General features: G+C 35.7%; 2 protein-coding genes across 4 annotated transcripts in view; both read right to left on the reverse strand.

Annotated features, from left to right (window-relative positions):
- The window catches only part of LOC120767205, a 59726-nt gene extending 35018 nt beyond the window's left edge, over positions 1-24708 (reverse strand). For both annotated transcript variants that reach the window (XM_040093014.1, XM_040093013.1), the window contains exon 1: positions 24625-24708. The gene's annotated coding sequence lies outside the window, so the exon portion shown is untranslated. The remainder of the gene's footprint in view (positions 1-24624) is intronic.
- LOC120767204 lies at positions 554-24714 on the reverse strand. 2 transcript variants are annotated; one of them, XM_040093011.1, is made up of 8 exons: positions 24625-24714; positions 11533-12013; positions 6444-6546; positions 5073-5211; positions 4664-4979; positions 4083-4592; positions 2116-2328; positions 554-1052 (listed from the first exon to the last, which is right to left on the reverse strand). In XM_040093011.1, the coding sequence occupies exons 2-8, from the start codon at positions 11677-11679 to the stop codon at positions 828-830; spliced, it is 1653 nt and encodes a 550-aa protein (XP_039948945.1). In that variant the 5' UTR covers positions 11680-12013; positions 24625-24714; the 3' UTR covers positions 554-827. The 2 variants fall into 2 exon arrangements, with proteins under 2 accessions (XP_039948945.1, XP_039948946.1); XM_040093012.1 differs by lacking the exon at positions 5073-5211 and having other exon boundaries at positions 4664-5010.

Here is a 24714-nt window from a genome sequence, read left to right on the forward strand (position 1 = left end):
TTTTGTAAGGTTTGTATACGAGTGTGCAGTGCAATTGTGTGTTTTTATAAATAATTTGAGCTTCTCTATCTTTCTACACATAAGAAACTTAATGAAGTTATAGGAGTACGATTATACAAAATAAATAAATTTCATTTTTTTTGTTAAATGTCTAAAGTTTCACAGACGAAAAACAATTAAAAAATTATAATGTATAGGTTCGCTATATACGATATGTGTGTATGTATGTAAATGTTCTAAAACTTACTGACACGAATTGAAAAAATATTGCGTTTTTTCCTAAACAATGAAAATGTAAAAATTGTTTTCCAATGAAATTTTATTTCTGTCATGTGTCAAGAAAGTGTGTTATGACAGACTTTCTTTAGGGTTAGTACGTTTCCGAAATTACGATTAATATGTATATGCATAGTTTCAGCCTATATTTACTACTAATGTTGGCTTTTTTAGAAGCTTTTCGCAAGTCAGTGCAGGCGCTTAGCTTTTTTAATACAATTTGCATCATTTTCAATAAATGCTTTCACAAAAAATATTCACTCTTATCTTATTCCATAATAAAATAAATATAATAAAAGGCACAACTGCAATTACATACATATATGTATGTATGTACATATGTATAAATATTAATCTAACAGTAAAGTGCCACATACAGTGTATGAGTACATAATAAAAATTGAAATGATTGCGTGAACACGAAGCCGCTGCGCAGCGTCCGGCGCACTGAGGAGTTTCAGTTTCAAGAAGAGTGCAAACAAAAGTTGAGTCTGGTTCAAGTGGTAGTTGAGTTGAGTTGAGTTGAGTTGTGAGTGGTGTTGGCCTTTTCACTACTTTGCCGATGGATAGTAGTATAAGACAGTGTTTCCGGGCAATTGCCAGTGTGACGCTTGTAGCTCAATTAATTGCAATAAGGTGCGACGAATGGCCGGTGCGGCGTCACTTGCATTCAAGAAAGCATCACGCACCAGCGACAATAGCAATTCCAATTGTTGCGGCAACTGCAATTCCATATCTTGCCCGATACAGGTTAGAACATAGAAAAGGCATTCGATCTGCAAAAAAAAACAAAAACAAAGAACAATGTAAAATTTCGTTTAATAATCAAATATGATATAAATTTGACGTAAGAGGGCTCAAACTGATGTAGATGACATATGTAGCTAAACTAATGATGGGAAAGTTCTTAGCGCGATGAACAGTCAATCTTGCTTTACAGTGCTCTGGTGTGATGTACCATTGCCAGTAAAATCTTATACAGGAAATCGTTGTAGCAAATGCAACGGCGAATTGCTCTTTTCATAACGGGGTCACTAAGAACCACTCCAAAGGCTGCAATAGAAAGGTTACGCAACCTGACACCTACTAACATTACAATAGAAAGCTCTGCAGCATTAGGTGAGTTTTTCACAAGAATCTTCGGGCAAAGCTCGATAAGAAGGGGATCGGTTTAGCTTAGTGAGAAAGTTTCAAGACAAAAAGTGAAGCTAGATCTCAAGCTGCCTTATTACAACAATAAGGTTACAGGCAGAAGCCCTTGGAGTTAGAAAAGCTGATGAGACGGGTAATTAATCCCACATCGCTTTGTGTCCGGGAAGCAAAATAGCCGGTACGATTACTAAATGTGCCATCCACTTGGCTACCGTACCAGTTCAGGAAATACGCAAGTCGCTAAAAAGGACACACAATGAAATTTCTGTAAGTGCTAACAGACGTATCAGGGTGAGATGGAATGCCTTAAGGGCATGCAGAATCGCCAAGAACATGTGAATGGAGTAGAAGGAAAACACGCAAGCTTTCTACTCATACGGTCTCGAAAAGACGGTTGGCGGTCTAGCCTCAGGGCATAACATACTGACATTACAAACAAAATGTATGGTCATTACAGGAATTCCGTACGCCTTAAGATTGACTCGAAGTTTAGTTATTCAATCTTAATTTAAAATTTCATTTATTTAAGATTGATGATAAAAGCCTGTAGAAGCCTTTCACCATAGTTCAGAAAGTTTTATTGTTGTGTATTGTGTAAATTTTTCTTCAACGTATACAAATTGTTTCCGGTTTTAGCCTTTTGCTTTATATTTCGACTTGACTTATAAAGTATGTATGTATACTCACCTCGGACAGCGAACGCACAGGTGGCTTGACACAGTCTTCGCAGCATTTGGATAGTAACGTCAGTAAGACCAATGGTGGCGGTGCACCTTCACGTTGAGTACGAAGTTGTAATTGACGACGCTTAAGTTGACAGAACATTTCGGTAAGGAAAGCCATGAAAGCGGTAAAGCGTAGACGGGACGGCGATTTCATGCCTTGTATGGAGTATAGTAACTGAAAGAGAAAAAATATATTGTTGTTAAAAACTTCTTCAGCGTTGGTGGCCTTGCCGTGGCGAAGGGGGTTAACTAATCGTAAAGGATGCACCCAATTGGGTACACTTACTACTTTTACGAAGTAAAAGAGACACCTCATAATTGCCGTAATGGGGATATGGACGAATAAAGCTTCGGTCTTACTCCGATTTCCTATTGTGGTAGTATGAGAATACCTATAATAGCAGCACCGTAAGCCAAGGTATTCAGCGGTCGACAATGACCTATAGTACTCCAGGACCCCTAACGGAGTTCGTTGAAGACACCCTCCTTTCCTCCAGTTAAGAGACGATTAAGAGGGCTCCAGGATGTACCTGCCAAAGGACTCATAGTATAAATACGGAACCCCCACTTCTAGAGCAGCTATGAATACCAACTAAAGTACACTGGCGCCTAAAAAAGACGAACAACGCAAGAAGAGAAAGAAATCCCCAAATCAGGCGAGGAAAAGGCGGTACCAGAGGGCAGTCTTTATTATGATCTATATTGCCAAAGGCCAGGCTCCAGGCTGACACCTCACTTGACAAAAGACCAAAGAGCTATCAGAGACTCCTATTGTCCAAGTCTAAAAAAACTGTTCCAGTCCTTAGATACCGAATATGTGGACTCCAGTACCTATAGTTGACTTTTCATCGATAATATAGGTCATTGTGTCAGATTCAGAATTCTTTCCTAATAGTTGTATGTCTGTGTACGACAAATGGCTTGAGTGGGATCTTCCTTTAGCCACCATATACCTAGTAAAAAGGTTTCCAACTTTTGGGTTACTTTATACCGCATACAACGGTCAATATGTGAGTTATCTTAATAAAAGTGAGAGTGCGTGTTTTTCTTAAAACGGTTGATATTTGTGCTTATAATGCATAATATCAGGTAAAAACTCGCCTTAGACCCCACATAACTAACAGGCTTTATGTACCTGAAGGTATTCAATGTTCGGTTTTACCCGAACTTAGCTCTTCCTTACTTGTTATACCCTGAACAGGGTATATTAAGTTTGTCACGAAGAAAGAAGCGTACGATCAAAATAAATGTACAGTTTATTTACCTTTTCACGCTCCTGATACCACTGTCGGCACGTATTCAAGAGGGCTTCCAAGAAAGTCTCTTTCTGCTCCTTGGCTATAATATTTAGACAGAGACGTGAGATGGGCAAAGCATAGCGGCGACCCTCAACGGCACGTTTAATGAAGTGTGACGTCAGTTCCATAAGAGCGCGCGAATTCAATTTATTTGGATCGTCCAAAGCTGTATCGATCAATGCCTGTATGTCAGGGCTGAATTGACCGATGTCCGGTCACCTCGTTGCCCAAAGTATCTTCACAAAATTTGGTATAGATTATTTTCTAAGGTAATAAAGTAAGCCCCGAAGAAATTGGTCAGATCGGCTAACTATAGCATATAGCTACCATACAAACTGAACGATCGGAATTAAATTCTTGAATGGAAAACTTTCACATTTGACAATGTATCTTCACCAAATTTGGTATAGAATATTTTCTAAGGTAATAATGTAAGCTCCGAAGAAATCGATCGGCTAACTATAGCATATAGCTACCATACAAACTGAACACAAAGTTACTAAAAGAAATGCACCTGTGAAGGGTATATTAGCTTCGGTGCAGCCGAAGTTAATGTTTTTTCTTGTTTTTAACAACTTTTTGACACGCCAACTTGGTAGCTACGATCAAAATAAATGTACAGTTTATTTACCTTTTCACGCTCCTGATACCACTGTCGGCACGTATTCAAGAGGGCTTCCAAGAAAGTCTCTTTCTGCTCCTTGGCTATAATATTTAGACAGAGACGTGAGATGGGCAAAGCATAGCGGCGACCCTCAACGGCACGTTTAATGAAGTGTGACGTCAGTTCCATAAGAGCGCGCGAATTCAATTTATTTGGATCGTCCAAAGCTGTATCGATCAATGCCTGTATGTCAGGGCTGAATTGACCGATGTCGGTCACCTCGTTGCCCAAAGCCAACCCAAGGCCAGCAATGCCGCGTGTCAAAGCATCTGCTGAAGACAACGATTTCGAACGCTGTAGCGGGCTCACATTTATATATGAATCGCTGATGCCATTGGCGGCGGCATATTGTGACATGGCATTCAATTGTTGTTGCTGCTGTTGATAGTCGTGACTTAGATGATTTTGTCCATTCTTATGGCTGTGATGTTTGTGTGGTTCATTGGCGAATTTTACACGATTCGTATTCGCTGTTTGCTGTAAACATAAATTTATTTAATTCATAATAATATTAGAAATACGTAACTGATAAAGTGTATTATACATACGTGTAATATATTGCCACTGGATGGTGAGTTAATTAGTGGTATTTGTTGTGACACACCACCCGAAAACCGATTCACGGCCAACGGATGTGAATGTGTGACCAAAATGGGTCGATGAGCGCCCACATGATGCATCTTGTTGCCGATCGGGTTCGTTGTCATCGGCATACTGCCCAGGGAGAGCCCCGCCTGTCGACGATTGGCCATCGCATTTGTGGCTGCCATATATTGCATTTGCTGATGCAGTGCTACCGATGATTTCGATTGTGGTACTAAGCCTTGAGGTGAAGTCGCCGTTGGATAAATAACCGCCGATGAACTGGAAGAATGTTGTAGGTTGAAGTTAAGTTCTGTAAATGGAAAATCGAAAGCGAAATTCTATTAGCAAAGCCTTGCGACAGGCAGTATTTACCGACTATCTCCAGCCCTATTTCCATCTCCACGTGGAGGTGTGGTGCGCGCGGCATTCGTACTACCCATTTGGAACTCCTGCGCATTAATGTTTAACCTATTTAAGGTTGCCGGTGAAGAGCCGCCATCATTGCGAACATCTGGGTATTTCATGCGTTTAGAACAGATTTTTTTTGCCACAAACACATTTCGAATTGCATTCGACCATTGTGGTAAATTGTACCATCGAATATGATAAACACAGATAGTACGTTTTCGTAGATGGGTGTGGGATGCGGTATGCAAATGGTGTGAAATTTCGGAAAAATACAGAAAGGAAAAAATGCTTCGATTAAGAAAGTGTCGGCAATTTCATTTTGAAGTGAATTTCGAAAAGTGGAGCACATGCAATGTAACAGCTGAAGCATTCGAAGCCGCTTGGAGTAGATACTATTTAAGTTAGCGCAGCTTTTAAAAACGAAAACGCCTGGCTTAAAAAAAGAAAGCATTAGAGTTGTTCATTAATGTTGGGTGAGTCCAAAAAGCTATGGCGCAGGGTCCTCATATACATAAGAAATAAATTATGCAATAAAATAAAAAGTCGGTTTTTGGGTCCTTCGGTTTTTCAGAATGATATAATAAAATCTAACAATATATTGCCTGGATCAAACTAAACTCTAATCAACCAAAGGGAAATTTTTCTTAACCTGATTGCATCCATGTTTGGTCAATCAATTAATTCAAAAAATGGGAAAACACTGTGTCATAGATTTAATCATGGATATATCCCCGAATAAAATATTGTATATAGAATATAATTTAAGCAAAGCAATAATCACTGATTTATAATGATCCTTTTTTAACGTCTAAACCTTATTCATGTTATATCCAGCAATAGTGGTTCTTTTCTCTACTTATCATTGCAGAAATTTTCCAAACCCTCGAAAATATTTCTTAACATAAATGAAAATTGCCTGTAAATTAGATAAAAAATGTGTGTGGAAACTCTGTTAACTGTAATTCATGTAAATTTTAACGTATCGGTTCCTCAGGTGGTCTACTGTTTTTAAAATATACTTCTAACATATCCAATTAAAACAAAGAAATATCTCTGGTATACGGCTATAAACGTTAAACGCAGCTAAATGTATAACAGCTTTTTTCGTCTTGAGCCATCCTTTTTTCTAAACATCTATAGCCTCAAAAAGCACTAAAGACAAGAAGCTTTTATAAGGGGAGACGTATGTGAACCAATGAGATTTTCATGTTTTCGAATACTTTAGCTCTAAAGTATTGAAACTTAATTTTTATTGGCATTTTAATTATATCTGATTATTTCTAAATAACACTTTTAGTATAAGCTTGTCAAACATATTAAGAGCTTCACACTTACTCGGTGGTCTATAGATGTCTATAGCAGGTTTTCCACGCATTTGCCCGTGTTGATTTGCAGCAGTTTGTACATTGAAAGCGAGACTGCGCCTTTTGTTGATATTCTATAAAGGAAGTTAAAAGAAAATAATTTGAATATTCTTTGTATCAGATTTTATTATATTTGAAAAATTAAAATTATTAATTTTAATTAATTTTTAATTATTTTAATTTATATTTCGCGCAAAAACCCATTCGTCCAAATGTCACATCAAAATAATCATTAGTGTTTAGTATACGCTTGTCTTTCCGAAGTACACATTGCATTCAGCGATTTTTACGATGAGTGAAATTATTCAACAAAAAAGTTCCATTAAATTTTATGTGAGGACTCAAATTTCTGGTGCCTAAAATGTACAGAATGTTGGAAAAGTCCTTCGGTTATAATAGTTTTTCGCGAGAAAGTGTTTTGGTACAAATGATTCAAAGAAGGTCGAGAAGGCGTGGTGATGAACCAAGTCCAGGACGGCCATCAACATCAACTGATGATCAACACGTTAATAAAATAAAAGTATTGGTGCTTGAGAATCGCCTAATTATAGTCAGAGACCTTACTGACATTGTTGGAATATCAGAAGGATCAGTGAAAACCATTTTGAAAGATCATTTAGGCCTAAAAAAGTGAAAAAACGATTGGTTCCAAAATCAAAGTCTGTGAAACAATGCTTTCCCACTACCAGGATGTCAGGCAACGTATTATTACTTACGATGAGAATTGGACCTGGAAACAGACGATCAACCGACCGAATATCGTGGCAAAGGTAAACCGAATCCGTTCAAGCAAGTCGAAAATAGATGTTACGTTGACAATTTTCGTCGATTATTGAGTTGTGGTGCACTCCAAATTCCTTCCGACCAGCCAAACTGTCAACAAGAAATACTATTTGAGTATTATGCATCGTTTGCCCGAAGCTATTCGTAAAGAGAGGCTGGAATTATGGGCCGACAAGTCTTGGTTTTCCCACCATGATAATGCACCGTCGCATACTGCATTTAATTTCCGAAAGTTTTTCGCCAAATTTTCAAACAATGTCGTGTCGGAACCTACGTAATCACCTGATTTAGCTCCGGGTCTCAAACGACCGCTAAGGGGAAACCGTTTCGAGTCAGTTAAGGACATTAAACGTGAATTACTACACGCATTGAAGGCTATTCCGGAAATTGACTTTAACAGCTGTTTCAAGAATTGGAAAAAACATAGGCACAAGTGTATTGGGACAAGAGGTATTACTTTGAGGTGGATTACATAGATTTTGAAGAATAAATTGAGAATTTTAAAATTATGAACAAAGTCATACTATTTTTGCTAATAGTAGTAGTTACATCTGAACAATTTATTTCAAACTTGGAGCGATGTATTGGCTTATAATTTGTGCCAAATTTCGTGAAATTTACTTTTTAAATAAAAAAGTTTTCCAAACAAGGAATGTTGCATTCCAGTAAGTGAATCTGGAGAGTAAAGTTTATCAGACAAATTTAGAGTAGTTCTAAAGAACAGTAGAATAACTTGATTATTATTATTTCATTGTTCCAATATTTTTAGCATGCGTTGGAGAGCTACTGCCCTTGTGCTCTTTTTCTGTCATTCATTTGAAGCACAAACAATAGCATTTTTTTAACTTAAATACAAGTATGTCGAACTTTATACCAGGGAAAGTGTTTTCGCGGGATGTTCTTCATCATTACTATAATATGAATAAAACTCTAGCAAAGTCATTGCACTTTGGTGGAAGTTTATGATGAAAATGCTCTATCTGAGCGAACTTTCTAAAAGTGGTTTGCTAAATACATTCAAATGCAAGAAAAGTAAATGCTATGTGAATTAAAGCAAAGTAAAGTTGAAAGACGATTTTGCATCTCAGAAATGTTGCTTGAATGCTGCAAAAATAAGTCGTTTTTGTATCAGATTATAACTGTTGATGAAAAATAGATCCATTCATACACCCCTAAATGCAAAAAATCAGTGGCGTAACTACAACTTCGGGCGCCCGGGGCCAAGGATGTTCTGCCGCCCCCCTTAATCTACCTACCTACAAGTTTCATGAGGTGGTTCGAACAAAAGTGAATTTTTACAAAATACCTTCGATATTAAGTATATAAAATTTAGGAACTAGAAGCCACGCTACTTCTGAAGTTCCACAATTCTCAAAATGATGGGATCAGAAGGGCGTACTGCATTATTAGCTTCTAAAATCAGCTGATACCGTTATGAGGAACCCTACCGGCAACAACACTTTAAAAATCGTTTGCTGAAAAACGCCGGGAATTCACCACTAGACGAGGCAATATTTTTCCACCATAATTACGCTCGGCTAGATATTGAAAGACCGGTTAAAAGCTATTTGGAAAACAGCGGCTGGGAAGTTTTGCTGTCCTTAAGGTCAGTCCTTGGCCTTCTGACTACCATTTGTTCCAATCGGTTCTGAACGTCCTCACTGAAATACGATTCACGTCAGAACGTGGTATCAAAAATTGGTTTGATTTATTTTTGGTCGCCAAGCCGGCGCAGTGCTTTTGGGATGAAATTCACAAATTACCAGAAAGGTCGAAAAGAAGTTTATAGCCTCAGATAGACAGAACTTTGAATAATGCTATTTTTCGTGTTTTTCATCCATAGACGTTCAAATTTTGATAAAATTTGCACTTTCTCGGAAAATATTTTTAGCTGACAACAATTTTTAATAGGTCAGTAGGGTAATCTGGCCTATTTTTTTGACATTTTTTTATAGAAAATTTTATTCTACAATAGAACTTTTTTCACATATCATGAGGTATATCGTGGAGTGTATAAACAAATGTTTTCGGATTTTTTTGGTGACATCTGTCGGAGAAATGGATGGGTGAATGAGATGCGTTTTTTCACTGGCGGACACGATTTCTCACGTTTTGGATCATCTGAAACACAAAACCCCAATTTATTCTTAAAAGGTTTGTGAATGGTTATCGTCCCTACTAGAATCATGAAAAAATGTTGATAAATAAAAAAGTAAAAAAGATGGAAACTTCCTCATTTAACGATATATCTTCACGATATTTGGTATGAGTTATTGTTTATAGAAATAATGTAATATCGAAAGAAATTGTCCAGATCGACTCACTATAGCATATAGCTGCCATACAAACCGAAAGATCGAAATCAAGCGCTTGTATGGAAAACTTTCGTCACTCACGTCAAATGCGTGGTATCTTTACGAAATTTGACATGGATTACTGCTAAGGTAATAACATAATCTCCAAAAAAATGTTCAGATCGGATTACTATGTTTAGCATACAGCTTCCATACAAGCTGGACACATAATTACTAAAAGAAAGGCACCTGTGAAGGGTATATTACCTGCGGTGCAATCGAAGTTAACGTTTTTTCTTGTTTTACATAAGTTTTGTCATAGAGTTATCAATAAATTATAAAAAAAACGTTGGGACGATAGCCAGGCGTTGTGTGAACATTGAGAAAAATAAAAAACAAGAAAAAACGTTAACTTCGGTTGCACCGAAGCTAAATACCCTGCACAGGTGCATTTCTGTTAGTAACTATGTGTTCAGTTTGTATGGCAGCTATATGCTATAGTTAACCGATCTAAACAATTTCTTCGGAGATTACATTGTTGCCTTAGAAAATAACATATATCAAATTTCGTGAATATATCTTGTCAAATTTGAAAGTTGTCCATACAAGCATTTGATTCCGATCGTTCAGTTTGTATGGCAGCTATATGTTATAGTGATCCGATATCGGCCGTTCCGACAAATGAGCAGCGTCTTCAAGAGGAAATGACGTTTGCAAAATTTCAAAACGATATCTTAAAAACTGAGGGACTAGTTCGTATATATACAGACAGACAGACAGACGGACATCGCTAAATCGACTCAGCTCGACTTATTGATCATTTATATATACACTTTATAGGGTATCCGACGATTCCTTCTGGGTGTTACAAACTTCGTGACAAACTTAATATACCCTGTTTAGGGTATAATAAGCAAACCGGTTGAAGAGTTCGACCGGAATCATGTCCGCCATTTGAGGTGTGCACTCCGAGCGCTCCGAACATCGAACGGTATTATTATTTTTGGGCCTTTTCGAAACCTTCCAATGGTAAAGTGGGTTTCTACATTAATTCTAAAGGTATAAGGGAACAGAAAATGCAAAAAAAAAAAAAATTAAAAAAAATTACCCTACTGACCCCTTAAAAACATCTTAAAAAATATTTCTAAAGCCTTATTATATTTGAACTTTGTGATTAATTTGGCATTTTTTCACACGATTGAAACAAAATCGACAAAGGACTTCATTATTAATTTTAAATAGGGTGATTAGAAATTTACTAATAATATGTTAGGATTTTACAACGTAGCTTTATTCGACTCATTCCCAAAAAGCGTCAAGAAACCAAAAGCACTATTTTAATTGAAAAATCATTAGCCCGCTATCCACCGCTACTCACCATTAGTCAACATGAAGAGTATTGCACTCAACACTATATACTTCAATTAATGTCCTTTCAGGGATAAAGCCGCTCGTCTTACACGTCCAGCATGTTTTATAGAACGAACTACTTCATTTTCAGTTAGCTTCCTTACTACAGTAATATAAGACCACCGACGCTTCATTTACCCATACTCTACTTTAAGTTTTGAGGCTTCAAAGTTTTTTTCTAAAACATGGCCTACATGAGATCTAAAGGTGAATAGCTCGAATACAGTTTAACTTGGATCGATTGATGGTACTTTTAGCCACCCTGTGAAATAAGTACTCAGAGAAAGAAATTAAACATAACCTCATGCTTAATGTTTATTGCTTAATGTTCGGTAAATTTTGCGGTAACGAGTGTTCTCTAAATAAATGTATCCGAAAAACCTAAATCACACAAATTGCACAAGTTTCGAAAGTGAAGAAAACTCATATATGTATGTATTCAAGTATGTATAAACATATGCATATGAGTATGCAAACATTTGTGTTATGTATTCATAATACCTCGAGAATGTGTTTTCCATTCAAAATCAACTTACTATACATATGTATATGAAATTAATTGCATTTGCCTACCTGTTGATTGGAGGTGCGCACAAAACTGCGTTCTCTGAGTATGGCGCCAGGTGTGAGATTGGGCATCGGTTGAAATTCCGGTGATTTGCGTATTTTACGCGCGTCATTTTGTTGATTGTTGAGCGATTGTTCCACTTGTTCCGCCATTTCAATGTTTTATTTGTAATTGGCAACTTTGACCACGTGTCTAATATCGTTTAGTTTGCTAATTGTTTACAACTTACAACACTTTTTTGTGAAATTATAAAAATCTTTGGTTTTTTTTTGTTGTTTCAACACAATTTTCAAAATATAACTTTTTAATGTTGAAGCTTCAGTTCAATTAAAATGAGTGTTTTTTGTTTTTAAATATCACAAAGTAATTTGCATTACAAATCTAAATACAATTTGAATATATTTATGCTGTCATATACATAGTATATTGCTGAATGCCTAATGGCTTTAAGCGGCGCAAGTATATGAAGAATTCTCCTTGGTTCGACTGCAAAAGAAAGATATTAAAATTAATAAGTGCATATTTATAAGAAGTAAGGAAGACCTAAGTTCGGGTGCAACCGAAAATTTTATACTCTTGCAACTTGCAAGAATCAAAGCCAGAGAAATACATTAAAGAATAAAACCTTAACCAGAGGATCGGAATCTAATTAATTTTATATATGTATATTATTCTAATTCATACACTGACCGATATATTCGGTATAAGGTGTGTTAGAAAAACGAAAATCATTATATGTAGTATTGGGTGTTTTTTTTTTTTTTTTTTTTGAACTATTAATTTTTTCAGTCCCGTCATGAAAATTCCTTGGAAATACCCTAAAAAAAATTCCCTGAAAATTTTAGCCCTTAATATTAACATTAAGAACTGGACCAAGGCATGTAAAAATTTTCCATAGAAAATACACTACAATCGTGATTATTTATCTTTAAATTCCTACAGATCAGAGATATTTCATAGCATCGCTTTGACTTTAGACGCATGTTTCTCAGAATTGTTCACTCTACAAAAGTTCCCAGTGCAACAAAGTCGTAACTCACACCGGCGAGGTGGTACGGGGCTCTAAACCCGATTTTTCCATGAAATTCGCATTTTTTTGTATATATCTCGTAAATGACAAGAGCTATAGAAAAAATGTTCATCACAAATTTGTAGAAAATTTTATTTGCTACAAAAAAGGTCCGAGGTCAAAATCGCTATACTATTTCACCGTTGGGAAGCTATACTTTCTCCGGTGAGCATAGACTATATTATTAATATCAAACATTTAGGGATTCTTAAAAGCCAACAATGTGCGCTGCGAGTACTACTGATTATTGAACAAAAATGTATTACGACTTAGTAGAACATAAAATATGATTCTTCTTCTTCTTTACTGGCGTAGACACCGCTTATGCGATTATAGCCGAGTCGCCAGTCGTTTCTTCTTTTCGCTACGTGGCGTCAATTGCATATTCCAAGCGAAGCCAGGTCCTTCTCGACTTGGTCCTTCCAACGGAGTAGAGGTCTTCCTCTTCCTCTGTTTCCCCCGGCGGGTCGAATACTTTCAGAGCTGGAGTGTTTTTGTCCATTCGGACAACATGACCTAGCCAAGTCTTTTAATTCGCTAAACTATGTCCAATGTCCTCATATATCTCATACAGCTCACCGTTCCATCGAACGCGATATTCGCCGTGACCAATGCGCAAAGGACCATAAATCTTTCGCAGAATTTTTCTCTCGAAAACTCGCAACGTCGATTCATCAGTTCTTGTAATCGTTCAAGCCTCTGCACCATATAGCAGGACGGGAATTATGAGCGACTTAGAGAGTTTGGCTTTTGTTCGTCGAGAGAGCACTTTACTTTTCAATTGCCTACTCAGTCCGAAGTAGCACCTGTTGGCAAGAGTTATCCTGCGTTGGATTTCCAGGCTGACATTGTTGGTGGTGTTTATACTGATTCCTAAATAGACGAAATTATCTACAACTTCAAAGTTATGACTGTCAACAGTGACGTGAGAGCCAAGTCGCGAGTGCGACGACTGTTTGTTTAATGATAGAAGATATTTCGTCTTGCCCTCGTTCACTGCCAGACCCATTTACTTTGCTTTCTTGTCCAGTCTGAAGAAAGCAGAACTAACAGCGCGGTTGTTGAGGCTAATGATATCAATATCATAGACTTACGCCAGCAGCTGTACACTACTATAGAAGATTGTACCTTCTCTAATTAGCTCCGCAGCTCTCCAGTAACAGATTGAAGAAGTCGCACGATTAGGAGTCGCCTTGTCTGAAACCTCGTTTGGTATCGAACGGCTCGGAGAGGTTTTTCCCGATCATGACGGAGTTTTTGGTGTTGCTCAACGTCAGTTTACACAACCGTATTAGTTTTGCGGGGATACCAAATTCAGACATCGTGGCATAAAGGCAGCACCTTTTCGATTATCCTTTCACAGGTCTTTTTCAAGATTTGGCGCATGGTGATTATCTGGTCGGTTGTTGATTTGCCAGTTCTAAAGCCACACTGATAAGATCCAATCAGTTTGTTGACGGTGGGTTTTAATCTTTCACACAAAACGCTCGATGGAACCTTATACGCGATGTTGAGGAGGCTTATCCTACGGTAGTTGGCGCAGACTATGGGGTCTCCCTGTTTGTAGATTGGGCAGAGCACACTTAAATTCCAATCGTTGGGCATGCTGTCGTCCGACCATATTTTACAAAGAAGCTGATGCATGCTCCTTAACAGTTCTTCGCCGCCGTGTTTGAATAGCTCGGCCGGTAATCCATCGGCCCCCGCCGCTTTGTTGTTCTTCAGACGGGTAATTGCTATTCGAAATTCTTCATGGTCGGGCAATGGAACGTCTGCTCCATCGTCGTATGATTATCTATAGAAAATGTCGCGACAACATAGGTCTAACTGTTATGGTTTCGTCACAATAAGTGTTCTTTAATTAAAAAAAAATGCCGCCTCTCTAAACGCTTTTCATTTCTACCAAAATAAATTACTTCATATTCAATACAGATTCAATACCTTTATATAACTTTTTTAAATAGTTGATTCGAAAGATATCACGAGTTTTAAACTGTAAGTATTAGAAAAAAATCACATGGCTAGCGGCGACCCGCTTGACTACGCTGCAACTAATATGCGATATATGCGTCATTGGGTCAAGGAAGGGGAGTCAATGCCATAAAATAAAGTGCAGCGCGGCTCACTAGCCGAGGTGGCTCTCTAAGAAGCCGTCTTGTGCGAAATTGAATACAAATAATATTAAAAGTTCACATCTCATCCTCTAAACGAGGTCCTCTCCCCACAAGTATGTAGGATGGCTAATGCAGTGATCTGCTAATGATTAATAAAATATTTCTATTATTTTCGGTTTCAAAAAGATGGGAATGGAATCTTCTCGCAGAGTATAACCTCTACCATGTAGTATGAAAAACCAATATTTTAGACTATCCAAGAAAAACCAATTTCGAATGTTATGATGAGTTCTTCTGTTTTGGATAGTAAGTTTTAAGCACATCTGGATAGTTGCACAGTGTAAAATAGTAGGTATAATATGTATCAAATATTCTCCCAAAACTTCAAATTGATTCGAGTTCGGAAGTTCCTCGCATCAAACCACGTCAATGCAGTGCTTCGCATTTAAACGGTTTTACCCCAGAACTCATTTTTTTAATTTTCTCAAATGGGTATGACGCGATGTTTTCGGATCGTTATAACTTAAAACTTTATGAGACTATGTGAAACCCCTAATTATATTAATTAAACAGCTTTAGTGGTTACCCGCAATTTTTTATAAAACTTACTTATGGCTAACGTTATATTTCAAAACGTAAAAAACTTAACAAAATGGCATTAAGGTTGTTACGTAAAATGTTTTATGTTTCGAAATTTGGACTATTTCCAAAAAAATAAAAAAATCAAGTTCTACAGAATCACTTTCAGTTGTTAGCAAAACTATTTATTAAAAGCACTTTTTCGGCATTAAACTATAGTGTGTATATTCAAGATATCTAACATATCGACGATATATGTATAATATGTGGTATAAAGCCAACCGGAAGTTTGAAATTCTTATACTTGTATTAGATATACTTGTATTATGTGGCTGCTAAGAAAAACATTTACCTTTTTGACCTCTTTTAGCACCACAGTATACTATTACCAGTTAAAGATGCTCTCTGAATTTCATTAAGATAACTCACATGTTGATCAATATATTTGGATAAAAGTCAAATTGAAGCGAACCAAGTAGAGGTATTCTTTATCAATAGCCTTTATTGACGGATCACATGTGAGTCGTGTCAGCTTTCACTATTGGATACTATTCGACCGAATAGACCACGTCCAGCACGCAGTGAAGAAAATATAGCAGCCGCAGCTGAGAGTGTACACGAAGACCGTGTAGAGTCGATTCGGCGCCGTTCGCTGCAACTCGGACTGACGTATGAAACGTCTTGGCGTATTTTAAATCTTCAAGATCTTAAATTGAAAGTGTACAAAATACAGCTTGTGTATGAACTGAAGCCGCTCGAACCTCCCAGGCGACATCGCTTCGCTCTATGAGCTCTTGAAAATTTCTTCCAATTTCCATCCTTTCAGCGATGAAGCCGGTATGAAGATTCAAAAACTGCCATTTTATCCAGAAAAAACAAAGGTTTGGTGTGGTTTGTGAGCCAGTGAAATCATCCGTTTATATTTCTGTTTGATGTCTGAAATTGAAGCTCGTGATCTCGGCGATATTTGGTTTCAACAAGACGGCTCTACTTCCCGCATATTGCATCAATCAATGGATTTATTGAGAGAACACTTCGGTAAGCAGATAATTTCACGTTTTGCGCCAGTCGATTTGCCACCAAGCATGTGTAATATCACACAATTCGACTTTTTTCTGAGAGGTAAAGTTTAAAGAGTAGGCGACAATCCCGCTTCGAATCAGACCTTGGAGCAAAACGGATAGACCATCTGAGACGTCGGCGTGGCCAACATTTGAAAGAGTAATCTCCAAAAAAATAAATGTCAAAGAATATTCTTCCGAAAGATAATAAACATTCCCCATTAAATTTGTAGTTTCTGTGTTTTTTTCTTAAATAAAAGTAGGGTACCTTAAAATGGATCACCTTTTCTTAAATGTATGGGGCTAGGGAAGTCTTGAACGGATTTTACCCATACGAAATAAAGGCTAAGTTAAGTTTTGACCCGATTTTACTCATTTTTGACACAAGGCCACGTTATGATTGGGAAAAAATTCTCTGAATTTCAATAATATAATTCATAGATTGAGCAATATTTCGATAAAAAAAAGTCGGCCATAGACACTTATTATTATATAAATATTCGGTATATATAGTATTCTGGTGGTTTGAACAGTTGTGGTCCGATTTTAAGGGGGTATTCTGGTCTAGAAATTAAAAAAAGATCGATTTTTTTTTATTTTTTCAAAGTTTAACTATTCAAATATATGTGTACAAGAGGATTTTTCAAAATTCAAATTATTTTCGGAGATATAGGCATTTTTCTGACCCGACATCCGAATTGGTTCGGCCAGAACTAATCGAACAAAAGACTTTACGCGAAACTTTAAACGCGATTTTCTCAAAACTGACTTTTTCGAAACGTTACCCACGATTTCTCAAGTTCTACTGGACCGATTTACTTGAAATTTTTATAGAGTCTTCTTTATAGACTTGTCTATGGTTGGAACCAGCCCCATCCCCAAATTTGTATTTTTATTATTTTTAAAAAATTCGAAATAGTCAGAAAAAGTGATCCAAAAGAACTTTTTTTTTTCAGGCAGTCGCCATTTTGTGAAAAAAATTTTTTCCCACTTTTCCGTAGTTCCAGCCATTGCTACATTATTCTAGATTAATCATCTTTTTTTTTGGTTTCAGATAACTAGGAGGGTTGATATCATGGGTATGGTCATGTGGAAATTTTTAGAGACCCCCCACTTCGTCAGCTCATAATTTTTGAAATTTTTTACTTTTTTTAGTTTTTAATTTTTTTCTGTACTCTTCTAAAATTAACAAATAACTAATAAAAAAATGGATAGTAAAAATATTAATTGCCTTTTTTTACGACACTTTAAAAATTACCTGAAATTCATGCTTCTAGATCAGAATACCCCCTTAACAGTATTTAGTCGTAAAATAAAATACTCAAACAATTATTTGAGCATTTTAACTTCGATAACTTTATTGTTGGTATATACTGTTAAGTGAAATAATGAAATGGAGCTTAAATCTGTGATATATGGAATGCAAGCAACAATTGATTTAACAGTTCCAGTCGTGGTATGAAACACCTTTTTATTATCTACAAGAAACTGCAAAAAATAGTTTGGTCATTCATCATCCTACAAAGTGCCTAATAGGAAAAAAGGAGTATTGTTCATTTTAATAAATATATTTTTTTTAAATTGGATATCAGGTAACACTAATATAACTGTCTTTTCGTAAATTCAGTTATCCTGTTTATTACACTAACGTATTTTAAAGTGATGTTCGCATTATTCGGATTTCGATCAATACAAAGATTTTCATAAAAACCCTTACCTCAATTCGAGTTGAAGGTTGTTCATATCAAGCAGCGTAGCTAGAAGGAACGTTTTCCGATAGTTGCAAGCCATTTCCCGTTATTTTTTCGGATTTTTTTTAAACACACATACTTATGTACTAATGTAATCGAAATAATCCAGAGAAAAGTGTTAAAGTAAAGGTGGTGACGTTTTTTCTTGTTTTATTAAATGCATACAAATTTTTGTACTTGACAGCACTTTCCCAAATAATAATACTAAATTTGAGCTGGATATACTAAAATGTAAGAGATATTTTAATGGCTTTTAATTTTTAATGCAATTATTTAAGAAAACAGTTAATTGAACCGTCATACATATTTCTAGCCAAAATCATTCATTTCAATTGCGTCTTGCATAATTTCCGGTTATATACTAGGTATTAGGTCTATTCGTAGAAAATCGACATTATTCATTTTATCGAAATTCAATTCTAAAATTAAAATTTAGTCACCATAAGCATGTTGTTGCACTTTTATGTGGATATACATATTAATAAATTGTCGTTCCTGTATACTCATAGATACAAATTAATATGTCCAAATCCGCCAAAGCTCATTAACGAAATAACAAGTATTGAAATTTGTGTAAAGCTTAGAAGTTCTAAGCAGTAAGTGACTAATAAGCAGAGATACATATACCTGCCGTAGTAAACTGCTCATCTATGAGTATAAAAACGTCGTGCAAGTTTGTGTAAACTCTTTTTTTCACCTTCTGCTTGTCGGTCCAAAGAACTAATATTAATATTGTACGAGCACAGGCGCACTTGTAGACATTATTTGTGACACTCAATGGACTGGTTATGCATAAATATATTCATTTTGCAACCACGACTTGAAGTTGTACGCACATACTTAAGTTTATACCAAGTTTTGCTAATATTAAAACGCCGAAGTGAAGAGAACTCTTGCAAATATTGTTTTTATATACGACAAAATAAATAAATAACTTAACCTTGAGCAATCATATTTATAACTTTATATAACTAGTTATTTGCATATGGCATATAAATATATGTATGTATGAGTAAGTGCATGTTAATTGTAAAGAAGATATTTATGCCATATATGTAAGTCAGAGCTCAGTTTCTTTGGAATTTTGCTTATGCGTTTTTGAGTGATTGGCAATTCAATGTGTAGTCACAACTGTGAAAAGTAACCAATTTTTTGCAAGGTAAAAAGTGACTTTGGTAGGGGTTGTGGTTTTGCATTAGAAAATCTTTTGTAGGTCTTTTTTATTCTTCAAATTACTTTTTATTCAGAACAATTGAATTATTTGTGTATTGTTCAAATGTTAGAACAAAAACCAAATTTTATATGAAAGAAGTAAGATTAAAGCTGGGGCATATTTTCCGAATGACTTAAATGTAGTATAAATTCAACCAAAAACATTAAATTTAATATATGGAGTATATGAAAAAAGCCAACCAAACAAATTCATAGTATTAAGGAAGAGTTTAAGACCAAAGTATACATTAATTTCACTAATATTCAACGCTACACCACATTATGTTTAAGAAATCACTTGGTTGGTTGGTTAAAGAAGTACGCGAGAGAGCGCTAAACCACAAGCGGTCATACCTAGGCCATCATTAGAATCATTGTGCTCCCGTGGTAGCCAAATTAAGTCTTATCTGCAGATGAGATCTTTAGAGTAGGTGCCCTGTGATGACCTTTATAGTATTACTTGATTGCCTTTTTCTTAGAAATAAGAGCTTTTTGGTTAGTTTACCATCAACACTACTCCAAAGTAAATTTGTGGAGTGTCCCGTGTTGCTAGTGTTCCAAGACCTGAGGTGTTTCTCTAGGGTTCGTTGCTTCAAACAACCTTTGAAGGAGCTGAATGGTTCAGGGCAGCTTAGGGCCAGCTCGATTTCCCTTTTATTTCCTTCTTCGAGTTACACACTGAGGGTCTAGATATAGCCTGCTTGCATAACCTAACACAGATTAACATTGAAAGCAGATCAAATAAAGCATATATGGACTTTCTAAATGACCAAATAGTTATATGTGGTTGTAAACGGCCGTCATTAGGCCAATTCTGACATAAAGAAACTTTTTGATAACAGGAAACTAATAGGAGTACAAAGACCAGCCTGTCAGGGTGCTATAAGGTCATGACCGACTGATGTACTCAATACACTCCTGCATCAGCTGCCCATTGACGTATTTACTCGGGGAATAGCTGCATGTTCTGCTATAAGAATACAGAAATTATAAGGTTGGCATAGGAAGGATTATGCACATATTTCTATATATATACATATATACTATATTTCTCCAAGGTTAGATTTTAATAGTCACTACGGATGAGACTACCCTCTAGACGTGAGTGGAGAAGAGTTTTTCTAGAAGAGTATTATGCAGTCTCTACCTATACCACCATGTCCAAAATGGACTACGGAGTAGGTGCGGGTGTATACTCCGATGATCTCGAAATCTATCTCTCTATCCGACTACGAAACTCAGCCAGCACCAGATATGGTTCAGTCTCCCACTTCCTCTGTGAGTGTCCATCTCTAGCACAAACCAGACACAGAATATTTGGAACACATCAGACACCATACCTTGAATGACTGTCCACTAAACGCATAGCGGACATAAGTAGTTTCATCGAAAGCATAAAGTGGTTTGAGCGCAAAGATGAAACGAAACAGCAAGTTTATAGAAGTCCGACGATAATGCATCAATTCAGCCCAATGTGGCAGCACTCGTACCTACATACCTAGCTTTAATTGCCGCATGGCTATCAACTGGTGGTTTTATGTACTTGGTGGTTAGAGCAGAAGTCCACTTGGTACCTTCTGTTATGCCCACAATTTTATCCTGGTAACCATTTAGTATGAAGCTCCCTTCTGTGTATGGATTACTACAGAAGAAGCCCGCTTTGTTCCTATTTCACTCTCTGAGCCAACTGTGAAAATTTCGTCCTTGGAAAACAGTTCCATTGTTTCATTCTTCTCTATTGAGTACTGTTGAATTCTTTATGGGTCTTCTTTACTCGATGGCATTGCCATTTATTCACGAGTTAGAGCCAATTTTGACACCAGCTCTCAGGAAGCCGGTGAAATTTTATGATTTTTTCATACTTATTTAGTGAGTTATCACACTTTTTGCTATTTTCAATTGGGAACATGTGTACTCGTACCAAGTTGCATGAAAAAATCTTAATTTTTACTCAAGTAATAGCTAACATGGATGGATGAACAGACAGTCACCCGAATTGCAACTCGTCGCGTCATTCTGATCATTTATTTATATTTGTATTTATGTATCTCGAATAGTTTCGGGTATAACAAACAAACATTTGGTGAACAAAGCTTTTATACTTTGTAGCAACAAGTATAAAAAGGCTAAATATTGTCTGTCAAGTTCAACTAGGTGCTCATAGTACTCAAGTACATAAAGTACGTCTCACTGCGCAGTGGTTCAAATCTAGCATCTAATTTAACTCGGAGAATTTTCCAGTTACGTAATTACACAGTACGCAAAAACTTCTCCTGGGTTTCTATTGTAATTATATACGAGTCTTCAACGGTTTGCTTCCGCTGCAACAACAATATAAATCTGGGGCAGAGAACTACGTTAATTACAACTAGTTTCTACAATAAAAATTAGCAGTTCACGGGAAATCCATGTGACTTTATGTTGAGAAAGGAAATCCACAAATTATGCCCACTTAATACCAAAAAGAAATAATTTTCAATTCTTATTTGGAACGAAACAAGCCAACCCGAGTTCTATCAATTGAGAGAAGTCTCAAATGTAGTGGATTTAAGTATGTATAATGACTAAGTACATGGATAATTGTAAGTCTTGGGACTTTACAAATAAAAAATAATTTGGTGAAGTTCTTAAAGTCAGCATAGAACAGAAAAACGTTCAAATTTAGGTTTAACCAATAGAGATTTAAGAATAATCCTTATTTAGGTAAAAAAAAAATAAAAAATAATATTAAAATTAATATTATTAAATCATTAACATTATTAATTCATTAATATTATTAATTTTATTTCTTTCCAAAATCAGTTTCACTTATCGAAAACTTTTTTAACAGAAAATTTATTTTACCAACTAATTGTTCTCAAAAAAATCACCCTTTATATACATTTGTACTTTTATATATCCACACTACTCATTTATATAGTACTTATCTTTTTGAATGACATGTGGGCGTGCAAGTTTCTCTAGCGTTGCTCTGTATATTTCTTTCGTATTAAACGTGAGATCAGCAAAATCTAATAAATTACTTTTGCTACCTACGATGCTAAAAATCTTAAGAAATTTACTAGTTTGTTTCGCTTTTTTGCAAAATTTGCGGTCAAGACTACTTAAGTATAACCACATATGAATATGTGGGTTAGAAACCGGCATCAGACGGCAACCCGAGCTAGTTTAATAAAAGTGTCTAATAATAACTTTCTTTTGTGAATATAAAACAAATGTGATTATAAGCTATTAATAGAATAATGCATAAGTTAATAATTAGTAATTGCAAAAAATTATGTGTCGGGCTACTAAGCATATTTGTAGCCAAAGGTAAATTATTACATATTTACTTTAAAGTTATGTATTTATAATGGAAATTTTTATTAAATTATTGTATTTGGAAACTTGGGAATTATTAATTAGTTCGACCATTGTTGAGTATTCTATTGTTTAGTGCTAATTCCCACTCTTGATACATAGAACATTCACAAATACACTATCTTAAATGCAATTGGAATATATTTTTAAATGCCTGCTGAGTATTTTCACGTCCAACTGTTACTTTCTGTTTTGCTTTTAATCAGATACTGTAACCTGGTCATGACAGATTCGCTGAAAAGCCGATGAGTTCGTAAGAGAGGGCGCCCTTTTTTCGATTGCACCGGTTTGGAAGGAATTGGACCTCTGTTGGTCTTTTGCATTCTAGCGGCTGGACCTCTGGACTTCGCATGAGCTTAGCATGCCTTGGTCAACAGCTAGCTTCTGCGAAAATCTTCTGGGCTAGTGTATAACGTAGGTAATTCACTGATCTTTTTGCTCTTGATATGGATACTTTTGCCAGACATAAAGAGATGCCCAACTCATCTCCCATTGGAAGTGAGAGAGCACTTGCTAAACGTCAAAACCTCCTGAACTCGATCAGCTGTCAAAGTTCATTAGGTTTTGACGTTTAACAATTGGAAACGTGGGATGGCCAGATTGAAATCTTAACAAAAAAAATGTTAACGGAGGAATTTGTGCCTCGCTCTAGAACATTAAAAAATTGGAAAACAACGATAATTAAAGAAAACACGAAAAATAAATGTATTTGATGAAATGTTTTGTCATGTGATGCATCATACTATTCATTTTCAATGGAAAATTATTAAAAACTTTTACTAATTGAAAGCTAACAAGCTTAATGCCCTTGTTAAGTATTGAATGTTCAAAAGTCAGTTATTTTATAGCATAAAAATATTTATATTGTTACTCCATATATTAAATGACCACTATATAGTAATTTTCAATTGTAATAAATATTGGGTGTTTTAATTTAAATGCCCAAAAATTATTATTTTGTCCGATCTGGCTATAATGGAAAATGTTATAAAATTTTGAATTTTGTGGCGCTCTAACTTTCCCCTCCTCTTTCCAGCTTTTGCAAGACTGAGGTTGAAATATCTCGTCAGTTATATCTGCGGCGAAATAACCATTTGCCAACTCAACAAATTCGGAGCTTGAGGAAATTCGGAAATTGAGAGTCTTTTCAGTCAATAATACCAGCCGTCTATGGGAGATTCGTTTTTACGACTTTTTAACCTAAACTAACCTCATGGCAGTAATAATAATTATTAATTTTAATTTGCGACTAACAAATTGTGTTTTGACTTTAAACTGTCAACGTTACATGTTACAGGAAGACTCATATGAATAAAAATATAATTAAGCGACACGTTTTATTATTTTGCCAAATTTATTTTGATATGCACAATTTAGTCGAAATCAAAGCAACTTAGAGCATGCAGTTTATTTTAATTTTTTTCCAAAATTATTTTGTCGAAATTCTTTTTCCAAAATCTGTTATAAAATTTGAATCCATTTAGGTAATGAAGATATTGAACAAAAGTTATACATAACATAATTCAGTAAATATATGTGAGAATTTGCGCACTCTTGCACTTAAAATTATTACATTGCTTACAACTCGAAACAATCATAGAACATCAAACGAAATTGCAGACATGACAGCACTATTTATAATTCATACGCCCCGTGGTACCATATTTGTCGCCGCCACGCGGTTCACTTGAAATATACAAACTAAACATGGTATGCATACTTCCGCTTGAAAAACGCTTAGCACATGTAAATTTTGTGAAAAAAGAGCCGGTGGTAGTTAATGGAATACAAAAAATATATGTACATATATTTACAATGAAGAATTTAATTAACATTTAATTATGAGCTCAGATGGAAGAAAATGTGCGTTTGTAATTCTATAAACACACTATACTTATGCATATACACACAAACATATTTAACTGAATTGAAATTTGTTGTTGGTACTTACTTTTATTTGAAATTGACTGTCTTATCAAATTCTTCCTTACTCCGATTTTGTCGATCGTTGGCGTATATGTTCAGAATTTTTGTTGCTTTT

Source organism: Bactrocera tryoni, chromosome 2 (genome assembly GCF_016617805.1).
Source record: "Bactrocera tryoni isolate S06 chromosome 2, CSIRO_BtryS06_freeze2, whole genome shotgun sequence".
Classification (NCBI taxonomy): domain Eukaryota; kingdom Metazoa; phylum Arthropoda; class Insecta; order Diptera; family Tephritidae; genus Bactrocera; species Bactrocera tryoni.